The sequence below is a fragment of the Equus caballus genome, chromosome 15, assembly GCF_041296265.1.
Source record: "Equus caballus isolate H_3958 breed thoroughbred chromosome 15, TB-T2T, whole genome shotgun sequence".
Lineage (NCBI taxonomy): Eukaryota > Metazoa > Chordata > Mammalia > Perissodactyla > Equidae > Equus > Equus caballus.
Window position 1 is genome coordinate 71,604,540 of NC_091698.1, and position 11,610 is coordinate 71,616,149.

Genomic DNA, 11,610 nt, shown 5'->3' on the forward strand with positions numbered 1-11,610 from the left:
CTGCACAGACACTCAGGGTCTTGGGCTGACAGGGGCCCATCCTTTTATAGCTATTCAGGACACAGGCCTTCCGGGTTGCCGTGGCAGGGAAGAGAATTAGCACTCCTTCTTCTGTGCTTCTGCCCGAAAGTGATAGAGTCATTTTGCTCATAGCTCATCAGTCAGAACTGGTCTGACCCTGCCTAACTGCAAGGGGGCTGGAAATTCGGGGGAACATATGGAGTATTTGGTGAGCGTTACCAGGGAGAAGTGGTACGTGGTATTGTTAAAACTGGATATTGAAAAGAATGCAACTTTCTCTTCTCTGGATCTACCAAGTTCCATTACTCTCCCCTTTTTCTAAGCCTCCAGGTGTGTGGAGGCCATCATGGCGGCAGCTTTTACTGATCGCCTGGTGGGGACGGGGAAGCTGCTGCCAGCCACAGTGTGATGGGGTCCCTGAGCGGAGCAGCAGGCAACACAGTAGAGAAAGAGTGGGGGCAGCTGTGACTCCATCTTTGTGTCTTTGGCTAGAAAACCTCCCTCTTCCCCCTCAGAGGATCCCTGGAACCAGTGGATGTTACCTTGGCCAAAGGGGTTTTGCAGATGTGATTAAATTAAGGATCTTGAGATGGGGGATTATCCTGGTTTATCCCAGTGGCCCTAAATGCTATCTCATGTATCCTCCTAAGAAGGAAGCAGAGGGAGATTTGACACAGTGACAGAAGAGGAGGAGGCAGTGGGACCTTGGAGGCAGAGATTGGAGTCCTACGGCTACAAGCCAAGGAATGCTGACAGCCACCAGAAGCTGGAAGAGGCATGGAGTGGATTCTGCCCTGGAGCCTCTGAAGGGAGCGTGGCCCTCCTAACGCTTGATTTTGGTCCAGTGATACTGAGTTTGCACTTCTGGCCTCTGGAACCGTGAGGAAATAAACTCCCCTTGTTTTAAGCCATGGAATTTGTGGTAATTTTTGGTAGCAGCCACGGGAAACTAATATACTTAGGTTCCCAGTTTCTGGGTAGTCAGTGCCCTGAGGAATTGGTGACTGCAGCGAAGACTGGGAAAATGGGTCACTGGGGCATTTAATGGGGTGAGAGTGAGGATTTTCTTTTTACGCTTTTTAAAATTGAACCATGTGAATGTTCTACGTACTCAAAAAATAAATAAAATTGATCTTTATAGATCTGTAAACCCTACAGTAGGAGAACGTGGTTAATTTTATTTATTCATTTCCCTGGGTAACATCCGGGGCAGCTTGTCTTCTGTGGAATACACTTTGAGTAATTCTTTTCAAAATGTTACCCCATGGGCCTCATCATCCCAACTCTTCCAATTTCTTCTCTCCCTCTGGTTCTTCTGATGTTTGGGTCTAGGTCAGTGGGGGGAAAGAATTATGTGGGTGAAAATGAATGATGGTGTAATAATGACAACTTTTAATTTGAATTTAAAAATGTAACGTAATTAAAAATTACCTCAGAATTTCCTGTCACTCTGGATCAAGGATTCCTAACTGGTGTGCCGAGATTTAATTTCCTCAGCCTTGGGTTCGACGGGCAAGGGCCAGGGCGATCAGAACCCCCAGGCTGGTGGCTTCCGCTTCCAGAATACCACCCCTGACGCCAGTATGCTATGCAAATATTATTTTTAATGTGTGCAGTGATGTGGCAAGGTTGGTAAATACTGCTCTAGGTAAAATGTGGCCTTATATTTTAAAAATATATGTTGCGTAAAAATAGCTGTGGAAAACAAACAAACTGGTTGGGTCTTTGGGAAAATTCTAGTGATTGTTGCTCCAGTGCTGGAGTCCTCAGCCTTTTTTCCGCTGTGACACTCGTGATGAGCATGGTCATGACCTCGTGCTCTTCTGATGAGGGCATTGCATTGGCCTTCCTGCAGAGCCCAAAAAGCTGGCTCAGCTCCAACATCTCTCACATAAGCCCCATAGGAAAAGAAGGCCAAGTAACATTTTAGGAAATGATCTTGATTTCACTCTTATTTGCTAAGAAATAAGTCATCGAAAACTTGAGTATGTCCACTGTCTGTAGGAACAAAGTCCTTCTGACCCACCTCATACCTGACATCACAGTTGGGAACCACCGTCCTCACAGAGTAGGTAACATATCATATTGTGGCTACCTGAGTATAAGTTGATTTCAAACCACCAAATAAGTGATAGGTTTTTTTTAACTATTGTTGACAAGCAAAAATAAATTTTAATGGTGTTACATGCAGTATATAATTAAGAACTCTTGTCAAGTTCAATTTTCATTTGAACTGTAATATTTGTTGTTCTGTTGTGTCCTGGTGAGTCTGATGATGTTGGTAATGTCTGTTCTTTCTGTTTTTTTGGAAAAAGTAACTGAATTAGTATGTCAGTGTAGTACTATCTGAAGAAGTCTAAGAGCTATTAAAATGCTTAAAAATAAAATGATCAATTCTCCCTTTGTTCTCTTGACAGGATAATTGAAGCTATCTGCATAGGTTGGTTCACTGCAGAGTGCATCGTGAGGTTCATCGTCTCCAAAAACAAGTGTGAGTTTGTCAAGAGACCCCTGAACATCATTGATTTACTGGCAATCACGCCATATTACATCTCCGTGTTAATGACGGTATTTACAGGCGAGAACTCTCAACTCCAGAGGGCTGGAGTCACCTTGAGGGTGCTTAGAATGATGAGGATTTTTTGGGTGATTAAGCTTGCCCGTCACTTCATTGGTCTTCAGACACTTGGTTTGACTCTCAAACGATGTTACCGAGAGATGGTTATGTTACTTGTCTTCATTTGTGTTGCCATGGCAATCTTTAGTGCACTTTCTCAGCTTCTTGAACATGGGTTGGACCTGGAAACATCCAACAAGGACTTCGCCAGCATCCCTGCTGCCTGCTGGTGGGTGATTATCTCTATGACTACAGTTGGCTATGGAGATATGTATCCTATCACAGTGCCTGGAAGAATTCTTGGAGGAGTTTGTGTTGTCAGTGGAATTGTTCTATTGGCATTACCAATCACTTTCATCTACCATAGCTTCGTGCAGTGTTATCATGAGCTCAAGTTTAGATCAGCTAGATATAGCAGGAGCCTCTCCGCTGAGTTCCTAAATTAATGCACTGCCAATCAATTCTTGTATAAACTTTGATAGAAAGAGGTGACGCTACTTCATATTCACGCATTTCTTGCTGGGTGAGCACTGCAGTGGTACTGTTATCATCTTGGTAGGGTAAGAATTATCCTTCCCAGCCGAAGGGATAAAACAGTTTACTTATTATGGAGTAAATAGGATTGAAACTGCAAAGGAAAAGTAATGACTCCTAGAGTAAATTTTAAGATCTTACTTTATTTAGATTTGTCTCCTCCATGCCTTGAACAATTACACTTTTTGTGTTTGTTTTGAAGTATATTATTTGAACATTTTAAGACTGGAAGCTACTATTTTCCAAATGTTTTTCCGTCTTATGAATTCAGAAGAAACTTGGAAGTTACAGTGTTGTTTTTTGCTGGAGAGTAACATTTTCATTTCTAAATGTTTTATAATCTCTCATATCAATGTCAGAAGTATCCGGGAAACATATGTCACATGCAGGAACTGTTTGACAAATACTTACAAAATTTGGCCAAATTTTAAACTGTATAATGGAGCTAGATACAAGCAAGAATAGTATTTGAAAAACTTTTCCAGCATATTTCTCAGTTCTCTGACATATTCTTTTTCCTGTTATTCACCTTATCATACAGCTTCATGGAAGCTTGTATATGTTCTCTCTTTTCTATTTTGGATTTCTTTTCTCTCTTTACTGAAATGACTCAAAAGAGTATTTCAGAATGAGGAGAACTTGTATTGTTAGCATTTCATTGGAGTTTATTTTTTTATTCATTGCCTTTACTAGGTGATAATTGTCCTCACATTCAGATGTCCAAACAAGAGTATTTCCAATGTAAAAATGATAATAGAAATAGTTTGACATTATGACCCATATTTATCTTCTTCTGCTCGTGAATTTTTCCCCCAAACACTATCCGTTTAATAAGCCTTACCAGATGAAAGGATATTTATATAGGTTTTTTATACCAAAGTCATACTTAGATGTTGCTACTGGATTGTCATAAATAGAGAAATTAAATATTTCCTTACTCTTAGTTGCTATGTAGCTAAGCCAATTTTAAGCCAGCTTGAGGCAATGAACACATAATTATTTGATCTGATCTTCAGCATTGTGAATTATAGTGACACCAAAACTTCTTGTAACAATATTGAATAATATGCCACATTAATCTGGTAGATTATTAGGACTAGACAATGTAAAACTGATGACTCTTTAGTGCTGAATTTTAGCATTATGAGTTAGGATTTTGCTTTGTTGTTAACCAGTTGCCATAAAGAAGTCAGTGTATAAACAAAAAATTAAAATCATTGATTCATGAATAATTTAATGTTGTCCACTGTAATTTAGTGGGGGTGGAGAAGGGATGGGGCCAGGATATATTTATGAAAGAAAGGGTTAGCAGAAGTGTTCCCTAAAGGAATGTCAGCCATCCTCTAGTTCACACCTCAGCTAGTGCAGGTAGAAAACCAGGGTGAGAGAGGATACGATTGCGAAGGAGTTGGGGCTAAAACCTGGGTCTCTAGAAACTAGCCCAGCTGCTTATTCTTTTTTTTTTTTCTTTTTAAGATTTTATTTTTTCTTTTTTCTCCCCAAAGTCCCCCAGTACATAGTTGTATATTCTTCGTTGTGGGTCCTTCTAGTTGTAGCATGTGGGACGCTGCCTCAGCATGGTTTGATGAGCAGTGCCATGTCCGTGCCCAGGATTCGAACCAACAAAACACTGGGCCCCCTGCAGCGGAGCGCACGGACTTAACCACTCGGCCACGGGGCCAGCCCCCCAGCAGCTTATTCTTAACACACCTCTGGGTTTTGAGAATAACCTTGAGAAGCCACACTTCTTTGCCCTTTCCATTGTTGAGGTAATAATAGCAGAACTGTTCCTTTTCCCTAATTTTCTTTTCTGAGTCTGTGTGATATTTTGGCCATTAAGAGTCTCACTCCATCTTCCCTACTGCTGCACACTGATGTGCTACTTATTACATACTCAGAATAAATTCTGTTACTTGTATATTTATTGTATTTTAATATGTTTGAAATAAATAGTATGGATTTATTTTTTTCTTACCTATTTGGATTAAGGCTTTCTGATTTATGCAAATAATATGCAGATGACAGCATCCCCATATTACTAATAAAAATATGATAGCCATCCATTTTGCTGGCACTGGGAACTCTTCATAGGAATATATCTTATTTCCCCAGTTATAACTATCTTGAGGGCTGGGACCCTGTTTTTTGCACACACCTTCATATCCCCATAGCCTTTATGACAGATTTGGGCACAAATTATTGTGCCTGATTGACTGATTTCAGGGGAGAAACTTCTATGTGAGGAGGCAAGGAGAAGCATACACCCATATGTGTACATGTATAGCCTCATGTTTGAGTACGCACACAGACTTTGAGATTGCCCTTAAGTAACAAGTAAGAAATCTCTTGCTGATGGATGTCAGACTTTGCACAGGACCAAGTCTTATAAAGGAGCATGTTTGATAAATTCTAATAACAGTTCAGCCACTCATTTAGTAAGAAAGATGATGGGGTATGATAGAGTAGTTCATTCGTGAGTGAAAAAAACATATCATGGAAGTTGTAATTTTTTAGGTACAGAGGCACTTTCTTAAAACTTTCCCTGAATGTTACTGCCTTCAAAAAATTGTTTAGTAGGACTTTCTTAGGTGTGCTTTTAGGCATTTCTCATAACTCAGTCTTCATGGCAGAAATGCTTTCATTAGGATCTTTATTAGTATCAGTAAGGCAGATATTATCCTAAGTTAGAATGCCCAACTAGAAAAGAGGAAGCCCAAATATTTGTTCTGATTTTACCACAACTGAGCTTATGTGACCTGATCTTCTATATAACTTGCTTTGTATCCTCTAAAATGGAGATTTTTCGGGCTTTAAAATCCAAAATTAGGGACTATATTTGAAAGTGAACATACTCTAAGAATTCAAGGTCTGATTTATCTTTTTCTTTTATGACTCTATTGTTTCTGTGGATTGCTAGTGGAAACAATTACATTTGCCTTGCTCTTGGGTTTTGCAGTTTCTTGTTTGTTGGCTTGATATTTTCTAGAAGCAGCTTATTTTTTCTTTTTTCCATAGAAATGAAAAATAAAAAACTGGAAACTCCTAGCTCTGTTTTACTATTAGGCTTATATAACTCCAAACTTAGCGCCTAGCTTCACAGAGTATTTCCAGAGCCCTCTAACTCTACATAAATGTACATTCACTTGTGGTATGCAATATACAGTCCAAGTGTGGCATAAATATTTCACAGGGTCATAGGAAATTAGAATTGAAGGGCCCTCGAGACCTTCTGGTCTACCTTACCCCCTTCCTGTGTTCTTTATCCCATCCAAATGTTAGCACCTGGGGAACTGCCCTCCTAATGGGTTGTGATTTAGCCATTGTCACCCATAGGGAGCCCAACTTGTCCTGATTTGCCTGGATCTTTCTTGGTTTTAGCCCTGACAGTCCCCCATCCTAGGAAATCCCTTAGTCTTGGGCGAACTGGGACAGTTAGTCACACTAGTGTCCCATCAGACTTCAGAAACTTGGTTTCCAGACTTTTGGTTCGGTACTTTTGGACATACTTCTTTGTTATTTTGTAGCATCAGAAGGCCTGAAGGATTTCTTTTAAAAATGGTTTCTTTTTCAGCCCCTTTTTATAAATGAAAGAAAAAGCAAATGTTGCTTTATCATTTTTTTTTGAGGAAGATTAGCTCTGAGCTAACTGCTGCCAATCCTCCTCTTTTGGCAGAGGAAGATTGGCCCTGAGCTAACATCCATGCCCATCTTCCTCTACTTTATACGTGGATGCCTGCCACAGCATGGCTTTTGCCAAGCAGTGCCATGTCTGCACCCCAGATCTGAACCAGTGAACCCCGGGCTGCCGAAGTGGAATGTGCGCACTTAACTGCTGCGCCACCAGGCCAGCCCCCACAAATGTTGCTTTTAGACAGCTTAGATGTCAGGAAGGAGGGGTTGGGACCAGTGTATAGGGAGCTCAGATTTTCAGTAGTGTTTTAATTGCAAAACCTGACAGTGTGCACTCATTCACGTATATACAAATAAGCACAGTGATTTCATAGTTACCGTTGCATTATTTAGAAGAGCCAGGTTGAGAAATGTCATAGCTGAACAGAAAGAAACAAGAGTTGAAGCTTTAATGGAATGCTCTGGAAAAGTTCCATTTTGGTCAAGGAAGGTTGGACACACTTCTCTGTTTGTTCAGCGTGTTTTCGTATGGTGTTTTGCTTCCTGCCTTTCCAGACCCATCTGCACTCAGAGGACTGAGCATATCACTTCTGCCACGAAAAGTAAACTAATGATTTACTGCCCCGTGCTGCAGAGCCTTCCCTAGACTTGTGAAATGTCATCTGAAAGCTGATCGTGTTGTCTCATTCTCTTAATTTTTTTCTTTCAGCAATTCCCCACTTATGCCTAAACTTTCATATTTTTCCAATTCTCCCATACATTCTGAATAAGCACTTAAACTTTCGACTGTTAGCATAAGCTCAGTTGTCAATTTATTTGTTTAGGGAACTGAACTTGATAATCTCTATTTATGTTATAATTTAAACAAATTAATTTTAAGTATCTCTGGTGAGAATCCTTTGACATATATTTAAAAATATAAATACTATGTAAAGTGTAGGACAACTTAAATGACATTTAGTGGATGAAAGCCAGAGGAAATAAATATTTTGATTTTGCCTACCAAGACTAAGTACTGCTATGTCATTTAAATCTGAAGTAGTGCTCTTACTTTACTTATGCAACATTGTATTAAAACTAAAATTTCCCATAATTTTATATTAGGAAGGTGTTTCCCCCTAGACCTCAATTATTTCAATTGTTTTGAAATAATTCTATAATTCTGCCCATGACATAGTAGAGGCCATTTTTGGCATGTACTGTTATAAAGTGTTTTTTTTTTTTTAAAGAAACGAAGCATAAGTAATGACAGGTGTTTTTGCTGTATTGATATACAACAATTTGTTCAACTTACATAATTGCTTTTTCACTGTAACCAACTTCATCTTGCAGCCCTGATGGAATCTATGTTTTTCTTCTCTGCAATACAGAGGGCAGGAGAATTTCAGTTCCTTAGTGGAGAACAGTATCTGAGTAATAAATCCTGAATTCTGATCTAAGAAAAGTGTCTTTGCATGTGTGTGTGTGTGTGGCCATAGCTATATATATACACACAATCTTATTTTTTTAACCATAGCCACTCTTTCATATGGGACAGTTGAAAGTAAAATGCAAAATTGCAAAATTGATATAAGGCTTAACTTTCAGGTCCATGTGAAAGGCTGTTTTTTTTTTTTGTAGGACAGAAGTGGAAAGTTTAGATTTTTTTGCTTTGAGATAAACTGCCTAGCTTCTTATCTGTATTTTTATGCATTAATTTTTACCATTTGGAAGGTTTTTTAAAATATAAATAATGCAAATCATATAAGTATTATAATTCAAAATTAGAATAATGGGCCATGGTCCCTTTCTTGATAAGATTTAACTTTTAATAATTTAAGCGAAATCACCTTTTGTTTGCTCGTCCAGTCAACTCAGTTTTGGAATATCAGATAGAAATAGAGCTTATGTATGTTTGTGCCTTTTTCTTAAACACATTCTTTATTTGTACGTCTTTCTGTGCTACAGTCCAAGGCAGAGATAGGAACACTGTATCTTTCAAGAGATAATTAGGTGCATCCACTTTTTGTGATAAGTTGGTTTCCAGACATTTTTATGAAACAAAAAAGGTTAGTAAATTTCATCGTATTTCATATACACAATAATGAATGTGTTCAGGAACTCAGGGAATCCTTTTAACCTGAGAGTCATCCTTCTGTTGCATTATCCTCCCCTAGAGTATGTTTTTTAGATTCTATTTTTCCTGTATATAAGAATGAGAAGGGCATACCTGCATGGGGATCAGAATCCGATCAACTTATTGAAAAGCTGCTATGTGTGAAATCAGATAAGAGGAATTATGATAACATTTGACATAATCTTGAGGATTTTTATCAACTAATAAAAAGGTGTGGTTTCCTAGTTCCCACAAGTTTTCTAAGGAGTAGCTGGGGATGGTAGATGGACACCTTCTTCTTATTACCTGTTCTAAATCTTTTCTGCATTTCCCTGTCTCAGTTTAGTGACCTACATCCTATTCTGTTTAAAACCACACAAGTGAGGTTAAGCATGTCTTCACCATGCCAAGAGGCAAGGGAGTGGCTGGGGCGGCGGGAGTGAGAGATATTTGGCTAAACTGATCAACCAATTGGTAGCATTGTGGTTTTGTTGATAAGCTTTAGGCTATTTTGGAAGACTGGTTAGGGAAGTTAAAAAGTGTAACTAAATATATATATGAGGTGGCCCTAACAATGTGTTTTTTTTTTACAAATTGAGATAGAATTCACATACCATAAAATTTATAGTTTTAAAGTATACACTTCTGTGGTTTTTAGTATATTTACAGAGCTATGTAAACTCTAGAACATTTTCATGAACCCCACACTAATTAGCAGTCGTTCCCCATTTCCCCTCACCTGTCTTCTGGCAACCACTAATCTACTTTCTGACTCTGTATTTGCCTATTCTGGAAATCCCATATAAATGGAAACAGGTGGCCTTTGTGTGTGACTTCTTTCACCTAGCATAATGTTTTCAAGGTTCATCCATGTTGTAGCATATGTCAATACTTGATTCTTTTTATTGCTGAATAATATTCTGTTGTATGGATATATACCACATTTTATTTATCCGTTTCTCTATTGATGGACATTTCGGTTGTTTCCACGTTTTGACTGTTATGAAAAATGCTGCTATGAACATTCATGTACAAATTTTTGTGTGAACATATGTTTTTCATTCTCTTGAGTATATATACCTAGGAATGAAGTTCCTGGGTCATACGGTAACACCGTGTTTAGCTTTTTGAGGAAGTGCCGTACTGTTTTGCAAAGCAGCTGAGCTGCTTAACATTCCCACTGGCAGTGTATAAAGGTTCCACTTTCTCCACATTCTCCCCAACACTTATTTTCCTTTTGTGTGTGTGTGTGTGTTTTTTTAAAATAATACCCATCCTAGTGGGTGTGAATTGTGGTTTTGATTTACATTTTCCTAACAACTAATAATATTGAGCATCTTTTCATGTGCTCATTGGTTATTTGTATATCCTTTAGAGATAAAGGTCTGTTTAAATCCTTTGCCCATTTTTAAAAAATGGATTGTCTTTTTACTGTTGAATTTTGAGCTCTTTATATATTCTGAATACTGAACCCTTATCAGATATGTGCTTTGCAAATATATTCTGTTAGTCTGAGGGTTGTCTTTGCATTTTCTTAATGATATCATTTGCAGCTTACAAGTTTTAATTTTTGATGCAGTCCAATTCATTTTTTCTCATCTCTTGTGCTTTTGGTGTTGTATCTTGAGGAACTCAAGGTAATGAAGATTTACTCCTATGTTTCCTTCTAAAACTTTTATAGTATTAGCTCTTACTTTTAGGTTTCTGATCCATTTTGAGTTAATTTTTGTATATGGTGTGAGGTAGGGGTCCAACTTCATTCTTTTGGAGGTGGATATCTAGTTGTCCCTATACCATTTGTTGAAAAGACCATTCTTTGCACCATTGAATGGTATTGGCATACTTGTCAAAAACCAAATGACTGTAGATGTCTGGGTTTATTTCTGGACTCTCAAGTCTTTTCCATCAATCTATGCATCTGTTCTTATGCCAGAACCATGCAGAAGACTAGCTTTGTAAGAAGTTTGGAAATCAGGAAATGTGAGATCCTCTTCTTTTATAAGATTGCTTTGGCTGTCTGGGTTCCTTGTATTTCCATATGAATTTTAGAATCATTTTATCCATTTCTGTAAAAAAGGCAGGTGGAATTTTTATAGGGATTGCATTAAACCTGTAGATCAATTAGGGGAATATTGTCATCTTAACAATATTAAGTCTTCCAATCCGTGAACACAGGATGTCTTTCCATTTAAGTCTTCTTTAATTTCTTCCACTGTTTGTTTTTTTTTTTTTTAAAGATTGGCACCTGAGCTAACAACTATTGCCAGTCTTTTTTTTTTCCTTTTCTGCTTTATCTCCCCAAATCCCCCCGGCACATATTTGTCTATCTTAGTTGTGGGTCCTTCCAGTTGTGGCATGTGGGATGCCTCCTCAGTGCGGCCTGATGAGCAGTGCCATGTGCGCACCCAGGATCTGAACCAGCAAAACGCTGGGCCGCCGCAGCGGAGCACGCGAACTTAACCACTCGGCCACGGGGCTGGCCCTTCTTCCAATTTTTTATAGTTTTCAGTGTACAAGTTTTACACTTCTTTGGTTTAATTTATTCTTAAGTGTTTATTCTTTTTGATCCTATTATAGATTGAACTGTGTTTTAAATTTCATTTTCAGGTTGTACACTGCTAGTGTATAGAAATACAACTGATTTTTTGTGTATTGATCTTGTATCCTGTAACCTTGCTGAACTTGTTTATTAGCTCTGATAATTTTTTGAAGA

At 38.4% G+C, this 11,610-nt stretch overlaps 1 protein-coding gene across 2 annotated transcripts in view; it reads left to right on the top strand.

Moving 5' to 3' along the window:
• The window catches only part of KCNG3 (potassium voltage-gated channel modifier subfamily G member 3), a 42,206-nt gene extending 37,802 nt beyond the window's left edge, over positions 1–4,404 (top strand). For both annotated transcript variants that reach the window (XM_023619164.2, XM_023619166.2), the window contains exon 2: positions 2,439–4,404. In XM_023619164.2, the coding sequence (XP_023474932.1) occupies positions 2,439–3,084 (646 nt within the window). In that variant the 3' untranslated portion in view covers positions 3,085–4,404. The remainder of the gene's footprint in view (positions 1–2,438) is intronic.
• Positions 4,405–11,610: the final 7,206 nt, after the last annotated feature.